The 18,367-nt window shown below is 41.0% G+C and overlaps 1 protein-coding gene across 11 annotated transcripts in view; it reads left to right on the forward strand.

Annotated features, from left to right (window-relative positions):
• LOC124553865 (zinc finger protein 708-like) overlaps positions 1 to 18,367 on the forward strand; it is a 151,002-nt gene that overhangs the window by 97,480 nt on the left and 35,155 nt on the right. For 9 of the 11 annotated variants that reach the window (XM_047127866.1, XM_047127857.1, XM_047127860.1 and 6 more), the window contains one exon: positions 16,342 to 16,379. The exons of 1 other annotated variant lie outside the window; for it this stretch is intronic. In XM_047127866.1, coding sequence (XP_046983822.1) covers positions 16,342 to 16,379 — 38 coding nt within the window. Of the gene's footprint in view, positions 1 to 6,942; positions 7,037 to 16,341; positions 16,380 to 18,367 lie in introns of those variants that run through there. One more of the 11 variants, XM_047127865.1, reaches the window with a different exon arrangement.

Consider the following 18,367-nt stretch of genomic DNA (forward strand, 5'->3'; position numbering starts at 1 on the left):
CTGGCACTGTTGCAGCTCACTTCTGCTCTGGCGTATTTTCTGACCAAATTCAGTTGACATGCTACAGACGAAACCCAACAAGGACTTACACCAGAGAGAGCATTGAAAGGACCTACAATCACACCAGTGTGTCACTGGAAAAAAGTTGTTGTCTACTGTAAGAGAAGACATTTTGGTCAAATCTTTCAAGAAGTACTGCATAGGTTATGTTCTGGTGGGCAGTGAAGACCATCTCTTATATGAAGAAGACAGTCGTTATGAAGGAGAAGTTCAATTTTGATATTCAGGGGTCTTTAGGTCAGTGCAGTTCTATACACAGAATTGTTGTTAGCCTGGCTTTGCAATCTAATATTACAAATTGAAAAAATGTTACTTTTTAAAAAGTGCTTAAGTATGAATGTGTACCCTATAGCCTGCAGCATCTTATACTGTGTAAAATATACTGAGGACCCTCGCTGATCACTCCAAAAGAAGTGGAAAATCATGAAGTACAAGACCCTGGACAGATTGACTTACCAAGAAGCTGAATGTAAATTTGAACGATTACAACCCATATGGTTGACGTCGACATATGCTGCAGCTACATTACCATCGCCATCACAAGTACCTAGTTTAGGAGCAAGCCCCCCCTCCTCCCCAAATGCAGGGGACATCAGTCCCCACCCACCAGCCAGAGAAGCAACAGCCTCCTCTGGCCCATCTCGTGTGGAAGCGGTCGCTTGGGACTCTCTCTCCCAAGGTCTCCACTAATGCCACAGCGGACACTCGCCAGTGGCTAAAGGAGCCAAAAGCTGCTGGTGAAAGAGCTGCACGGTCTTCCCCCATGCCTGAAGCTACTTCAGAGAAGTCCTCTCAGCAAGCCCCTAACGAGAAGTGAGAGGGCAAACAAAAAAAAAAAAAAAAAAAAAAAAAAAAGAAGTCTGCTAAGAGAAAGAACCCTCAGGTGGCCTCAACACCACTACTAGCTACCAGTTCTACACCTGTGGATGAGGTGGAGATCTCAGCATCTACTGACGACCTGGATCTCACTTGATGCCTCATCCACAATAGGAATGGATACAAATACTCAATCGGTGGTAGCAGATGATGCTGATGTGTAACCTGCCTCCTTGCATGCTTCATGCCTTCCCAGCCTCACAATGACCTCTTCCTCCAGTGGAACAGCAGCGGCTTTTTCCACCACCCGACTGAGCTACAGCAAATGTTTAGGTTTACACCTGCTTTCTGTATTGCCCTCCAGGAAATCTGGTTCCTGGCAATGCGGACCCCTGCCCTTCATGGCTATAGGGGGTATTACAAGAACTGTAGCAACTATAATAGTGCGTCAGGTGGAGTTCTTGTCTATGGTCTGAACTCAGTATGCAGTTAACCTGTGCCCCTTCAAACCACTCTTGAAACTGTGGCTGTCAGGATAAGGACAAAGCAGGAAATAACTGCCTGCAACATATATCATCATCCGGATGGTGCAGTACCCCTGAAAGCAGTGGCTGCACTGACTCATCAACTCCCTAAACCTTTCCTACTTATGGGAGATTTTATCGTCCATAACCCCTTGTGGGGTGGCACTATGCTTACTGGTCAAGTTAGAGATGTCGAAACTCGACCTCTGCCTCTTAAATACTAGGGGCCCCTACACGTTTCAGTGTGGCTCATGGCACTTACTCGGCCATTGCTTCATCCCTCTGCATCCCAGGACTTCTCCCATCTGTCCACTGGAGAGCCCATGATGCCTTGTGTGGTAGTGACCACTTCCCCATCTTCCTGTCACTCCCCCAGCACCATTCCCCCCAGATGTCTACCAAGATGGTCTTTACACAATGCAGACTGGAAGCTTTCACCTCTGCTGTCCCCACTGAAACTCCATCACATGGTACCATCAATGTGGTAGTTGAGCAGGTCACTAGAACAGTCATTTCTTTGACAGAATTAACGATCCCTTGTTCTTTATAGGCCATTAAAGAGCATCGACAAGCTCTACAGTGACGTAAGTGACACTCTTCCCTAGCACAGTTAATAGCTTTGGAAGGGCTCATGTTCGCATTCTCCAGCTTATAAAAAGACGGAAACAGGCATGTTGGGAGAGGTACATCTCGACCATTGGTGCCATACGTCACCTTCCTAAGTCTGGTAGAGGATCGGACATGTATGTGCGTACCAGACCACGACAAGTGTTACTGGCACTAACATCAGTTGTGTGTTATCTACCAACACAAAGGCAATTGCTGAGCACTACGGTTGAGCCTCTGCACCCTCAAATGGCAGATGGAAAGGAAAGCACTCTATTTCACTGAATGTCACATTGAACCCTATAATGCTCGATTTACAGAGTGGGATTCCTCAGCGCCCTTGCACATTGCCCTGACACAGCTCCTGGGCCAGATCAGATCCACAGTCAGATGATCAAACATCTATTGTTTGACTAAAAGTGCCATCTCGTTATCATCTTCAACTGGATCTGGTGCGATGGCATCTTTCCATCGCAATGGTGGGAGAGCACCATTATCCCAGTGCTCAAACCCGTAAAAACCCACTTGATGTGGATAGCTATTGGCCCATCAGCCTCACCAACGTTCTTTTTAAGCTTTTAGAATGTATGGTAAGTCGACAGTTGTGTTGGGTCCTGGAGTCATGTGGCCTACTGGCTCCATGCCAGGGCAGTTTCTGCCAGGGTCACTCTACCATTGATAATCTAGTTCCCCTTGAGTCTGCCATCTGAACAGCCTTTTCCAGACGCTAACACCTGGTTGCCGTCTTTTTTGATTTATGAAAAGCTTAAGACACGACCTGGCGAAATCATATCATTGCCACATTATATGAGTGGGGTTTCCAGAGCCCATGCCTGATTTTTATGCAAAATGTCCTATCGATCTGTACTGTCCGTGTCCAAGTTGCTGCCTCCCATAGTTTGCCCCACATTCAGGAGAATGGGGTCCTGCATGCAGAGCTCTGTATTGAGTGTATATCTATTTTAGTGGCCATTAACTGCCTTGCAGCAACTGTCAGGCCATCGGTCTCGCCTTCTCTGTACGCAGATGACTTGTGCATTTCATGCAGCTCCTCCAGTACTGGTGTTGCTGAGCAGTGCCTACAGGGAACCATTCGCAAGGTGCAGTCATGGGGTCTAGCCCACAGGTTCTGGTTTTCAGCTGTGAAGTTGTGTGTCATGCCCTTCTGTCGGTGTCGTACCATTCATCCGGAGCTAGAACTTTACCTTAAGGATGATCCACTCACTGTAATGGAGACATATCGATTCTTAGACTGGATTTCAACACGTGATTGACGTGGCTTTCTCATCTTGGTCAGCTGAAGTGGAACTGCTGGCTTCAATGCCCTCTGGTGCCTGAGCAACACCAACTGGGGTGCAGATCGCACTAAGCTGCTGCAGCTCTATAGAGCCCTTGTTCAATCTCGTCTTGACTATGGGAAACTGGTTTATTGTTTGGTGGCGCCCTCAGCGATATGTTTACTCTACCCGGTTGACTGGTAACAGGAGGTTTCAGGACGAGTCCAGTGACCAGGTCGGAGTCCCTCCATTGAAGGTTAGACATGCACAACTGCTCGCCAGGTATGTTCTCCAGAGCATCCACATTACCATCTCCTTATCCCATACACGGTATTTCATCTCCTGCATCGGAGGCCCAGGTCAGGGCTTATGACTGCAGTTCGCAACTGATCTTGTCTGTCTGGAGTCCTTGCTTTTACCACCTATGCTCAAGGTCCATTCATGTACACCTCCATGGTGTACACCGAAGCTGAAACTTTGCCTGGACCATTCACAGGGTGCTAATGGATGAGTTAACTCTGCAGCTCTCGGCTGTCACTTCCTCTCGCTTCTCGACAAGTACCGAAACCGTGAAGTGGTTTACTCGGACTGCTCCATGGGTGATGGTCACATTGTCTTTGCATATGTTCATGGAGAGCACACTGAACAGCACTCCTTGTCAGACGGCTGCAGTGTTTGGACTGCAAGGCTAGCAGCCATTTCTCATGCTCTTGAGCACATCCAATGTGCCGTAGCAAGTCGTTTCGTCTCTGTGCTGACTCCTTGAGCAGCCTACAAGCTATCGACCAGTGCTACCTGCACCATCGTTTGGTAGCGACCATCCAAGAATCCGTCTATGCCCTGGAATGGTCCAGTCATTCCGTGTTGTTTGTGTGGACCCCAGGCCACATTGGAACCCCAGGAGGTGAACTTTCCAACAGGCTGGCCAAACGGGGTAAACGGAAACCACTTTTGGAGGTCGGCATCCCTGTAACTGACCTGTGATCATTATTACACCACAAGGTTTTTCAGGTTTGGGAGACCGAATGGCATAATCTCAGTATGCACAACAAACTCTGCGCCCTTAAGGAGACTACAAATGTGTAAAAGACTCCATGCAAGCCTGTCGCAGGGACTCTGTGGTTCTCTGCTGGCTCCTCACTGGCCATACATGCCCTAAATCGCTCCAGGCAAATGCCGGGATGGTTCCTTTGAAAGGGCACGGCCGACTTCCTTCCCTAATTCTATGAGACTGATGACCTTGCTGTCTGGTCTCCTCCTCCAAAACAAAACAAACCAAACAAATGCCGGCCATACATGGCTAACACATGGCTACTTCCTCTGTTGTGAGGACCCACGTCGGTGTCACTGTGGCTCACATATGACTGTCATCCACATCTTGCTGTACTGCTGACTTTTAACCACTCTACGGCAGACTTTTAACCTTCCTAGAACCCCACCTTCGGTGTTGGGTAACAATGTTTCAAACCGCAGATTTAATTTTAGGTTTTATTTGTGAGGGGGTTTTGTCATACAATCCAAGGGTGGGCATTTAGCCTTCTCTCTGAGGTCGCCACCCTCCCTCCATTGTAACTCTGTCGCACTTTCTTTGCATTTGTTTGTCTTCGTTGTCATCTTTTCCCTACATGTGCTCTTCTCGCCGTGTCTTTTTGAGGTGGACGTTTTAATATGTTGCAGAGTGGCTGGCTCATCCTCATTTATTATTGTGATCAGCCAGCCTAGACTATATGCTCTATGGTTTTAATACCTTCTTCTGCTTTTCTTTGTGGCATATGTTTTCCCCATTTTTTGTTCATTCCATTCGTTTTCTTTTTAGGTGTGCTGCTGAGTGTTTTTGTACCTTGAGCCTTGCTTCCGTCAGGGAAAAAGGGTCTGATGACCCGGTACTTTGGTCCCTTTATACTCAAAACCAACCAACCAATCAAGTTTGCTCTTTATAATATTGTTACATTTCTTCCCGGATTTTCCATTGTTGTTGATCCAACACTGAAATTTGTCCCACAATTCTAAGACCATGAATAAAACTAACTGCAGTTCTGTCTTTATCAGTGATGAAAAGGTAGAAAACACACTGCTATATTATTGAAAGAGAATGTGGAGTATGATAATTCAGTTGATTATTGGGTAGTAGTATTGACAGCATGATTCAGGACCATGTGTGCAACACAGAAGTGTGTTCAAAAGAAGGATTCTAGGACATAAATATGTAAATTAAGTTAAGGCTGTACAGAGAATACTATGCCTTGGTGCACAATGAAAAGGCAATTTACTCGATAAACTCTACGTAAATAGGTGTGCCAGGCAGACGAAAGGAAGGTAAGACAGACAGTACTTCATTGAAACAAGCTGCTTTCAAATATGAAGTCCAGTCAAAAGAAGTGTGTCAAAAAACATTGCTTGACATATTTTGCATCACCCAGCAATGAAAACTCTCTCTTCAACATAAACTGGAAAGTGGAGTGACCACTCCTGAAGATGGTTGAGGAAAATATTTGTGGATCTGCTGCAAGGTGTGGTTCAGCCAAAATAGTTTCCTGTCTGATTAAATTTGTGATGCTTGAAAAAGGTATGGGACACAAACTAATTATATGGTCTGACCACCATGTTGGGCAGAACGATAACTGGAGAATTTTAGCACTTTATTTCTATCTGGTCAACTGCAAGTACTGTGTAGAAATACATAAAAAGTTTTTATGTTAGAGTGATAATTTCCTGCCTTGTGACAGGAACTTTGCAGTGATTGAGGAAAGAAAGTGTCAAAAGTTATGGCTCCTTTAGAATGGAAGCATGCCATTGCTTAGGCCACTGTAGAACCTTCGAAGTTGACCATACAGGAGATGATGGAAGACAAGGGCATTGGATCTGTTGAACTGGTTCTCAAAATGCCACCTACTTTGAAAATTACTTCTGTGCTCTGGTTGAAGCTATGCAGTGATGATCCTCAAGGCATAAGAATGTTTCATCCAGGTGAAAGACATTGTATTGTGAAACATAGTTTTAAACATGAAGAAAAAGACCTTCTGTTGCATTTTGGTTTTTGGTTGCTCTACAATGGGGTACTGAAACTTGTAAGGAGAAGAAAGGCAATCTATTGGATGTGACGAAATACGGGGAATCAAAATCCAGGCATTTTATGAAAACATTCAGTGTGCCAACTGAGTGTAATGTGCCAGCTTTGGGCTCAACTTCATGACAAACTCATGTTCTATTACTTATTTAAGACCAAAGCAATCAGTTTACTATAAATATTAGTTTGTATCTTGATATAATTTTTTTATTTAAAACTTTGAGACTCTAGGCAACCTTATAGTTCTAGTAGAGTGTGATATACAGCAATGCTGTATATCAGTTACTATACACTGTTTTTCCATTTTAATAGTTATGTATTTTCTAAAACCTATCCTTAGTGCAATTTTAAAAAGCACAACCAACGATTTTCAACAGTCTGCATCTGCAAACAATAAATATCTGCTATTACATTTTTATTAACGGTTTTTGTCGATTTCCTAAAAACTTGGAAATATACCATACAGCATTATTCATGCACATGCTTCATTTTGCTATGATCATGTGCATCTATCAGGTGACACTAATTGAGAATATGATTGATTGGTGCCTTCTTCCAGCCACTAGGAAGCTTCCATTGGCTCAGAGATGTTTGATATGCTGCTGTTAGAGAAGGAACAAGTTTAGTGTAATATGAGTGGTATTGTACAGCCATCTCATATTGCCCGGGTGCCTTTTCTCTATTAAGTGAGTACACAGTATAAAATCAACAAAAATTGATCATCTCAGAATCTGTCATTACGATGTTTATGCCGGCGCTGAAAGGAGGAACTCCATTATGATATTCCACAATGAAATAGATTTGAAAGAGAAAATTGAATATTTGGCCTTGTGTCTGTTATCTTCAGTTTGTGTGCCAATAGGGCAACTGATAGTGATTTCAGTCCAGCTACTGACACTGTGTGCTGATTGCTTACTGTGAAAATTCAATCAAGATGTGTAATGTTAATGCTTTGAAATTGGTCCTATGATGTACTGAGTTTCAGGGTAGTGAACAGAGCTGATTTCAGAATGTGTCTCTACAGTCCCATGCATGGGTCAAGGCCATCTACCACTGAGTATCTACCCTGTTAAAACCACCAGCTGCCTGTCAGTCGAGCAACATCTAAAAGTATGAAGTTAGGCATATATTGTAATAGTTAATGTATACTTAAACAAGTTGTTTAAACGAATTTAAATGCAGTGACAAGTAAATAAGGACATGTAAACACAGTGACAAAGTTAAGTTGGATGGTGTACTGTCAATGTAAGACACAAAAATAGAAATGGCCATCCTTAAAATCATTAAATTTAATTATATAGGATCACATAGCAAGGGTGAACACTTCAGCTTGAAGATAATGCAGTTCAATTATGTGAATAATTGTGAATATTTGACAGATTCCCCAGTTACATAAGCTAATGTGAAATCGGAACTAAGTCCAGCTGGGTGTTAATCATCAGTGATGCTGTGTCACTGTCAATCAAAGTTCAGTACAAAACAGAACTATCAGTTGCGCAAAGTGAAAGTTTGTCAGTCACAAAAACATACAACAATTTAATGTAATAAGAAAATGCCAAAATCCTCATGTATTGCTCAAAATTTTATCATCCATACAATTTTAGAGATCTGAAATGACACAACTGGTTGGCTACCCAGAGACTTCGGTTCAACTACTGTCAAAACCTATGCAGACTTAGCAGTAACAGTTCACTGGCCCAGACTATGTGAGAAACACACATACATTACCAAAGACTATGAGGCACAGCAGCACTGTTTATTTAAAACCTCAAGAAACCATACCATGCTAGTCATTTTCAAAACATCTTACAAAACTTAATTAAAATAAGTGATTGAAAGTACATTGTTCTTATTGAAACTAATCAACTTGAAATAAACACCTTCCCATACGGGTCACTTTGGAAGCTTACCAAACATTCTAAGATAAATATTAACATTAAATATCAATGAAGACATGATAAACAGCCATCATATGCAACTGTCAAAATAAGTCAATACAAGGAAATATTACTATAGAAACGAGTTTGTCATATCAGATGAGATCATAATTTCCTGCTCATTTACATAGTGCTTTAAGGTACTGTGTAGCACATACCAAATTCGAAGTACAACCAGTTGAACTGGACCCATCTTGATCACACTGCATAATAGTGAATTTGTCAAAAATACCTGAACATAAATTCACTAAGGATGATGGATTTAATTTGATTTTGGCAGAGAAGCTAAGACAGCTTTGGTCTAACCTGGCACTGAAACAGTTTATTGTGCAGTATTGCTCGCTGTATATCTAGTAAAGCCAACTAGTGCCCTTAGATAGTGCAAGGAGTCTCTCTACCCATTATTTGTTAGACACAATTTCTTCACTTCTAGTTGCACTGAAGATTCTGTCTCTTGCTCTCCAATGTCATGCATTGGAAGATTAGGTGTGATGCAGTTTCTTCACTCTCATCACAGATGCTACATTTATGGTCTTCTTCCATTATACCCATTGTATGTAGGTGTTTTTTTTTAAATTCCCATGACTGGTCATCAGTCCAAACATGAGTTTAATCTCTTTCCTCTTCGAGCCCAGGGTTACAGAGCGTCTTTTTAAAGCACAACTTTGGCATCGTTACCCTACCATGTTTTTGCTTATAGACCTTGGTCTAGTATTCTATGTGCTTCTTCTAAGCCAGTTCCATAGTTCGTTTGATCATAGCATTGGTGATTATCAGAACAGGTACCGGCCCACTGAATGGAGTCTTTGCCTCCATCCTGGCCAACCTGTCAGCTTCTTTATTGTCACTGATCCCTGAGTGACCAAGGACCCATATTAAGTTTCCGCTATTGAATCCGCTAACTCCACCAAAGCCCTGTGACATTCTGCAATAATAATGTATTGTGCTGCAGGAGCTCCCAATAATTTGAGGGCTACCTTGCTGTCTGAATAGATGTAGATGCTATGGTCCTTGTAGCACCTATATATATTCTCCTCCACACACGCCTTGATTGCAGTAATTTCAGCTTGGAATACCAAGGCCAGTTTTCCTAGAGAGATGATGCCCTCCAGTTTTGGCTGAACCCTGTACACCCCACCCCCAGCGCCTTGGTCTGATTTTGACCCATCAGTGAACCAGACAGTGCCCTCTGAATGGTGTCAAACTGTTTTCCCACTGCTCCCTGCTTCCAATTATTGTATTGTAAGGCTTGTTGAAGCAGTTGGGAGTTGTTATACAGTCAGGCGGCATTTCTCAAGCCATTCCTATATTTTAGTGTGTGAGTCTGGATATCCAATGTGATCCAGTTTTTACCAGTTTTGAGTGTGTATGCACCAGCTGCTGCCTTCATCTTAACCCAAAGGTGTAGTGGAGGCATGTCCAGCATGACTTACATCCCAGTGGTTGGTGTGCTACTAATTCTGCCTGTTGTGGCAAAGCAGGCCAGTTTGTGCACCTTACCAAGCTCCTTAGCTGCAGCCTGCTGTTGTACATTCTTCCACGACACTATGGCCCCATAGGAGATCCTAAGTCTAACCACTGTTGTGTGTGTCCAGTGCATACATCAGGATCTTAGGCCCCAGTTTTTGCCACAAGGCCTTCTGGTACTCACTAGAGTACAATTCGCCTTGGAGCAGATGCTCTTAATGTGAAGGGTCCATGTTAGTTTCTCATCTAAGATTATCTCTAGATATTTCACTATCCCCTTCACAGATAGAGTTTCATCAAAAAGCTTTAGATGTCCTCCTTCGTGATTGGTACCACAACAGTCTTGTTAGGATTAACGTTTAGGTCCTATGTAATGTACCAGTCTTGCACAATGTCCAGTGCACCTTGTGCCATATTCCTAACCTTGTCAGCAAATTTGCCAGGTATTACTATGACAAGGTCATCTGCGTATCCGTGGCAAAAGCATTGTCTGTAATTTAGTTCCTCAATGAGTTCGTTCTCCAGTAGATTCCACAATAAAGTAGACAAAACTCCTGGACAACCTCTAGTGGTGTTAATTACTATTTTTTCATTCATCATGTGGCCTCTACCCTCCTTCCACTAAGCATAGCCCTAGTCCACCTACATATAGTGGTCACTAGGTCATGCACCTCTGTTGACCTAACCATGGAATCAAAGGTTGTGTTACTAATAGCCCCCTTGACGCCCAGGAAGATGCAGAGGGCTGTTTCTTGAAAGGAAAGTGCTTTCTCCACCCTCCCAACAAATAGTTGGAGAGCTGTCTCACTTGATTTACCTGGTTATGTGTGTTAGTTTGAATGTAGAGGAGCCCTAGTTAGCCTCCTCTCCCCAGCAAGTACATTAACTCGACTGATTGGTCTCATATCCTTGGCCTTCGTATGATCAATTCTCCCTGGCTTTGGAATAAAGACAACCTTCACTGCCCTCCAGGCATTGGGAATGACTCCCACTGCTAGGCTAACCCGGAATAACGTGAAGAGGACTCTCATAAGATTGTCTCCTATTTGTTTTAAGAGAGCTGGAAAGATTCCATCTGGACCAGGTGACTTGACCAATTAGTATGTTGCCACCGCCCATTGGATTTTACTGAAATTGACACACTCCTTGGCTGATTCCCAGTCCTCTTTTTGAGTGCCTGAGAACCATTGTCTTTCAGGGGTCGCATCCTGCTCTATGTTATCCGCCAGAGCATATTGAGGAAAATGAGTGTTGAGGAGCAGTTCCAGTGTCTCATGTGCTGTCTGTATTTTCCCCATCGTCCTTCCTCAATTAACCTCCTGGATTAGTTGGTACTCTGGTGAGGATTTTGTGAAGCCTGGCTTGAGATAAGCACCTTCCCATGCTGGCCACTTTAGAACTTTACGGAACATTCTGAGATAAATATTACATTAATTATCAGTGAAATCATGATAAATTGCCATCATATGCAACTGTTACAGTAATTAAATACAAGGAAATATTTCTATACAAACAAACGTGTCATATCAGGTATGATTGTAATTTCCTGCTCATTTACATGGTGCTTTAGGTTACTACGTAGCACTTACCAAGTTTGAATTACAACCAATTGAACTTGACACATCTTGATCACACTGCATAATAGTTAATTTGTCAAAAACGTATCTAATACACATTTGATAAGGGTGTAGTGTAAAATATGCTGTCTTTTGGTGTATGGAATTGTGGAGTACATTTAGTTCTGCTCAAATTAATTGAGTAGTTCTAATCAAATTGTAGATATCCTGGATCCAGTTGAGTTCCAGTCAAACTATGTATTCACTGTACAGTTTGATGTATTGTTTATGCTTGTGGCAGTTTTGGCTTACATGTAGTACTATTTAGCATTATTGTAATCAGTGTTTATAAAATTAATTAATGAAAAACTATACAGGGCTGTATTTAACTCCTGAAGTTGGGCTGCACAGTTTGAAATAGTACTGTTGAATTCAATTTTAGTGTTTTTCTATATAATATTTGTGAATAATATTTTATAGCAGGAAAGTGACAAATTAGCAGTTGGCTATGCATCTGATTTTTTGAGAGATCAGTCAGCAGAGTTAGAATATTTGATTTGTTGCATCCTTTGTTTATTGCTGTCCGTCACTAATTTTGGCCGCATTCATCTTTTGTTTGTCAATGAGTTTATGATTATGTTTAAATGTGTGACAAAAATTCTACTTGCCATCATAGCACTGACCTTGGGAAAGTCCTAAAATTTCTTAAAGATTCAAATGCAAAAGTTACATGAATGTGAATTTAAATACTGCCTCACAGCTGTCGGCCTTTTCTCACAGGAAAGTAACCCCAATGGATAGTAGGTTAAGGGCATTTCTCTTGACTTAGAAGGAACATAGTTCACCAGAGCAAAATATTAAATGTATAGATTTTCATGTTTCAATGTTAAATGGGAAATGTTCAGTGTCAATCAATCCTGTGCATTTGATGGTAGATTCACATTACTATCTCACGTATGATATTTGAAAGTTTTAATGCATGACAGATTTTCAGTTACCTTCATTATTTGTTCAAATTAATTTCCAGTGGTGCTTACAAAGACTTGACACCATATATTGCAGTTTATAAAGTTCATTTGTTTCTTCAAAAAACTGCCTCCAAAATTGAGGTGTGTTACACTCAAATTTAATATAACAAGTCCAGTGTTCCAGTCAAAATTCCCGGTTGCCTTAAAAATGGCCATATATTCAATGCTGCAGGAAATCTATTTCTACCTAGTAACATTGGATTCAATTGGCAGAAGACATGCACCAGTGCAACGAACATGTTACAGGGATTCACAAGTTTTGTTGAGATGTTTCTCTTGGAACACCAGCTGATTGCGTACAAATCATTCTGTCCTTCCTCCTCTCTCTTCAGGGATGACCTGACCTTGGCTTATTGGTTACTGTTGTTTCATGTTTTTGCTATTGACTGTGCACTCTTGTTTGTGGTTGTGATATGCCATAGTCCCTAGAAGTACTCCCAATCTTGAAGACATGCAAAACAGCTTGTCTCACATCAAGCGAGTGTTCTGTTTTGCTATACTTCTAGTTCTCTGCAAGTAAACAATCACTGAGTGAATACCTCAGTCATAGCAGTTACTGGATACCATACCATCAAGGCAAGCTACAAACTTTTGAGCTAAAGGAATACATACGTACATTGTTGTTGTATGATCGTATTTGTTCACTAGACATGTAACCACAGCAGTGTGCAGCCCTTGATGGAGTGACACTTGAATGCATTGCTCTTTTGTGACTGCATGCAAGCAGTACTGACAGCATAACAACACCACTGCAAAATATTTCTGATCACTGCTGTAGCCTAACAAAACACTCCAAATACTGTTATCTGCATATTTGCAGAGACTCTCTGAGCTGCTTGCTGCAACTTGTTTGCAGTACATATATGATTGCTATGCTTTGCTGAGAAGGTACTACAAATATGGAACAATTTTTTTCCCTGATCAATTACAGGCCAGCTAAGGTTTTATTTATGCTACTCCTTCTTCTGTACACATTTTTCTTTCCACTCACCTGACGTTCAATTTCTATCTTGTCTTTTTGGAATTGTTATTTTGTGGAGAATTTACCAACTCAATCCTGTTTCTGTATTTGGTTTGGTTTTAAATATCTTGCTAATTTATACAAGTTTCTTGTAGGTCTTTGTGCACTCTTGTAAGGCATTGAGATTTTTTAATGGTTTTAGTACTGTTACAGAGTTTTTCTTTTCAGTGTGCTAAGACTCATTAACCTTGTATGCCAAATTTTGTCTCCAGTTATTTTCCTACATATTTATCTATACTTCTGTATTGTTTCTGAATTTAAATGTTTGTGGTGGTATTCTGTTTCCTAATATCTTTTTCGTAATTTTCACTATCTTTTGTTGATTCTAAAATTAGTATTTGTTATACAGATGTGTATTCTGTGTGATACAGATGTGTATTCTGTGTGATACAGATGTGTATTTTGGCCAAATGACTACCTTGCAAGTTGGAGGTTCTGCAATTTTGGAGAATGAATTTTTACTGTAAACATCTTCTGTTAACTGAAATGCAGAGTCCATCTTTTATAGTCTTCCTCTTGTGGTTCCATTTTCCCCACCATTTGGCTACATGAATTCTCATAGATCCTTAAATTTGTCTTCCCCTGACCCTCCCACACTTCGTATTTGATAGGGATGTTGCAGTCGTGTAGTTACCCATTACCGCTTCACTGCTGCTTATCAGAGGAGACGACTAGTCATGCTTCTTCCTACTGTTTTTCTTTCTCTCTGTTCTGTGGTTTCTCTACATTGTCAGCATTGCTAAATTATCTACAAAAGTTGAACAAACAATTTTGAAATTATCAATTTTCTAACCAAGTAGTATTCAACTTCTGGTAGTAGATTCGGAGAGCAGCTCCATCTGTTCAATATTCACTTTTCTAGTATAGTCTGAAAGAAGAATGGAGTTAGTACATTGCCTTGGCTAAAGTCTGATCTTATCTGAAATGAGGCTGTCTTCTGTATTTCAGATTCTTTAAGAATTTTGAAATAAAGCAGTCTTGCTTTATAGTCATAAGCCTTCTAAAATGTTACAGATGTATTCCAATAGTATTTTGCTCCTTTAGTCCTCTATCAATTTGGCCTTCACAGGACCATCCTGTCCTAAGCCATCTCTGATATATGTTGTATTTTAGAATTCTGCTGTTGTCTCCTTGAACTTTTCATGGAATTTCATTGAATCTTATGTGAACATGGTTATCAGTTATTCTAGGCCAGGAATCTTACTTTTATTATTCAGTGGTAATGGTCAATTTCAACAGATATCTATGTCTGACTCTGGAATTCATCATCTTTTCGGAATTGTGCTTTGTTACTGGCACACAAGCTGTCTGATATTCTCAAATCATATTATTGTTGTCCTCGTATCTTTTTAGTGGTGTATGCTAAATGTCTTTTTCTTTGCAGTTTTCCTTTTTTCTTACATCTAGTCAGGCAGACATTCATAAATGAAAACATTTTCTACCAGGGCTGATATGGAATGTATTTATTCAAAATTAATTTGGCAGTTGTACAATTCTCAAGTGGTAGCTCAGTGTGATGTCTGAATCCTTTATAATTCCTTTTGAGGTAATACTTTTGTGTTAACCATGTTTACAAATTCCATTTTCTTTACAAGATGGGAGTCTTTGTAATCTGTAAGCCTAGAAATTGGTAGTACTTCATGTATTAATTTGTATCAAAGTCATGTCATATTGCACATCTTAATATCCACTCCCCAAGCACTAGTCATGACATTTAATAACACTGACTTAGTTCATAGTAAGCTGTCACTTGAGAATGGCATACCAGTCAAAATTCCAGTTGTGAATAAATTCATTTAATAGCAGTTTGGGCAGATAATGATCTCATCTCCATTCTGTGCCAGTCTGAGGATAAAAGTTAAATAAAATCTGTATGTTTTCCTCTGGAACTTCATCAGATGCTTCTCAACATTGTTCTGAGGACTGTTTTACCTTCTGCATTGTTATCCTGATCTGTTGGTGCATGTGCATTAATTATTGTGTACCTCTCACCTAAATATTGAATTATTGCAGGGAGAGAGACTTCTGGAGGTAATGAAAAATTTGGATTTTGGATTGTTTGGGGGAAGAGGCAAAACAGCGAGGTCATTGGTCTAATTGGATTAGGAAAGGATGGGGAAGGAAGTCGGCCATGCCCTTTCAAAGGAACCATCCCGGCATTTGCCTGGAGTGATTTAGAGAAATCATGGAAAACCTAAATCCAGATGGTCGGGTGTGGGATTGAACCGTTGTCCTCGCAAAAAATTTGGTACCGTTTGCAACATAATTGCCATTTATGAATGCAGAGCCTAGTTCTGTAGTAGTTTCGTGAATTTCTTCCCTGTGTTCTCTGTGAGGAATCTACAGTACTCTGATTGTGGTAATTCTTCATCTGTGAATGTGATATTTTGTAATGCCAATTTCAACTTGTCCATTTACAATGTGTGAAACTATTTTGAGTTTGCCAATATTTATTAATGTTTGTATATTTAATGGTCCAAGCCTGTATGTAGTTCTGGGTGTGAACTTAAGGTTGGGTTTAGGAGTCACTCCTCACCTCTGCAAGTTGGTCTGGGCTGCCCAGAGCACAAAGGTCCAAATGTGTCACTTACGATGATGGATTCATCTGTCAGTGCATGGCAGTTTTCATAACAGAAAAGAAGTGAAAGAAAACTTTACACAAAGTGTAAGTGCATAACAGATTAAAGATGTTATTGGTCACTTTCCTTTGTGAAGTATCTAGTAGGAAGTATGGCTACAATCAAATTACTGGCTTGTGTAGTTATTTACAGTACTGAAGACAGTGAGAAAATGGAGAATGAATTCTTACTAACATTCTGTTTCATTAACTGCAACAGTTTATCATGTCCTCTTAAATGATATTTTCAAGCCTAACTTACAGCATTTTGTGGACCAATCACATGTTGGTGGGCGTTAATAGAATTCTATGTATTTACTGTCTCATCAGTTGTAAATCACTGGCCATTTCTTCAAATATTTCAGGTGGAAACCTCAATAAGATGTGCATCTGATAGTGCAAGGTAAGTTTTCATAATTCACTGCAGAACTTTTTCACAAATATAAATTTTTGTTTATTAATTGTGAGAGTACTTCAGTTATAAAATGCACTACTGTAATGATTCATTAATACTATTCTTTGCAACAACTGTTATGTGACTATTCCTAGATAAATAGAGCAAATGTCTGATATCCATACAGGAAAATAAAAGTTCAGGTGGCATATCAGCAGCTGTATTGTGTTTAATGCAGAATGTCACATGAAATCACTTAAATTCAACAGATTCATCTTGATGGGCACAAGCTAATATCATACTGCAGTAGAACAAGTTAGAAGAAAGGGTGAATGACTATATATCCAAAAATTGGAGCTGATTCCCAGCCTTTCAGATTAATGAATATAGTGTTGAACACCTCTCTCAATTCGGTGCCACAGTGGTGCTCAGGTAATGCACAAGCTTGTAGTGGTTTACAGGCCACCATCAAGAAGAAACATAAGTAGCTGGTGCCACTTTCAGTAAGGCTGTGAAGACTTAACTGGTGAATCCTCATTCTCTTTGTTTCTCCTTCATCCTGGTGTGTTCCTGAAGGCTGTCCCATTCGTTAGACACATTACAGGTGTCAAGGTAATGCATAATTGGCAGCTCCAGATCAATGGGTAGGGTTCTCATGTACCCTCTGATACAGATCAGGCCCAGAAGGGTGAGTGACTGAGCTGTTACCTTCCCAAATGCCAATTGGTCCCTCTGTCAGGAGTTTGGGGGGTGTGACCTGAGGTGCGAACAATCATTTACGGTGGGTGAATCCCCCTCTGAGGGGGTTCCCAGTTGGAAAGAGCATGCCATTGGAGATGTTGGCAGTCATGGGGGATTCTTTTGCAATGTATCAATCACTATCTTAGCGTGTGTCTACTAAACATAAACATAAACAAAATGAGGCTATAGATTTGAAGGCCCTCCCAAATGCACCTTGGTTCCTCATGGTGTCACATACTGAAGAGGGTCATTTCTTTGCTACAGTTAATGCATGCCTTATTCTGGAAGGTGTTGCAGTTGGAGACTGTGAAATTTTTCTCATTTATGATAAAGATGGATGCAAACTTAATGTCCACATGCACTCAAAAAAAAAAAAAAAAAAAATGGTTCAAATGTCTCTGAGCACTATGGGACTTAACGTCTATGGTCATCAGTCCCCTAGAACTTAGAACTACTTAAACATAACTAACCTAAGGGCAGCACACAGCACCCAGTCATCACCAGGCAGAGAAAATCCCTGACCCCGCCGGGATCGAACCCGGGAACCCGGGCGCAGGAAGCGAGAATGCTACTGCACGACCATGAGCTGCGGACCCACATGCACTCATTTTCTACCATTTGCTCGAGTAGTTTTTGCCTCAAAGATTAAGGGAGGCTGTGAAGTAATCACAGTCCAACCATACATTTCAAACCAGATGCGTTCCTACAAGTGTCAACATTATAATAAATTGTGTATCCAGTCAAAACATGGCCAAGTGTGTTACTTTTGGCAGAGATGCTCACGAGGGCAGCTGTTCGCCTCCTCTCTGCTGTATCAGTTGTAATCCCGTGAATGTCCCAAGTGTCTTAATGAGCAAGCATCCAGGAGATCTGATTGAAGGCCATTAAACCCCACCCTGTCACTTGAAATTGTTAGCTAGTCAAAATCTGTGCATTTTACCATCTGGCATTTACAGTACCATTTTTGCTATGCCATGCGTAATGGAGGATATGCCCACCAAGACTTCCAACTTCAAGTCAGTGTTGCAGTAGTGAAATCACACAGGTCACAATAGCATCCCTGTCTCCTACTACAGCTACGCAACAAGCAATCAGATCTTTACATTTGGTGGCGGAATCACGTGCTACACAACTATCAGGCTGAAAGGACAAAAGCCATACTCCTTCAAAGACTTTCTACAGCTAAAAACATACTCTTCATCCGTCAACTAGAAAGTTCTAAGAACTCTAACAAAAACAAATGGTCTTCTCCGTCC

This window comes from Schistocerca americana, chromosome 11 (genome assembly GCF_021461395.2).
Source record: "Schistocerca americana isolate TAMUIC-IGC-003095 chromosome 11, iqSchAmer2.1, whole genome shotgun sequence".
NCBI lineage: Eukaryota > Metazoa > Arthropoda > Insecta > Orthoptera > Acrididae > Schistocerca > Schistocerca americana.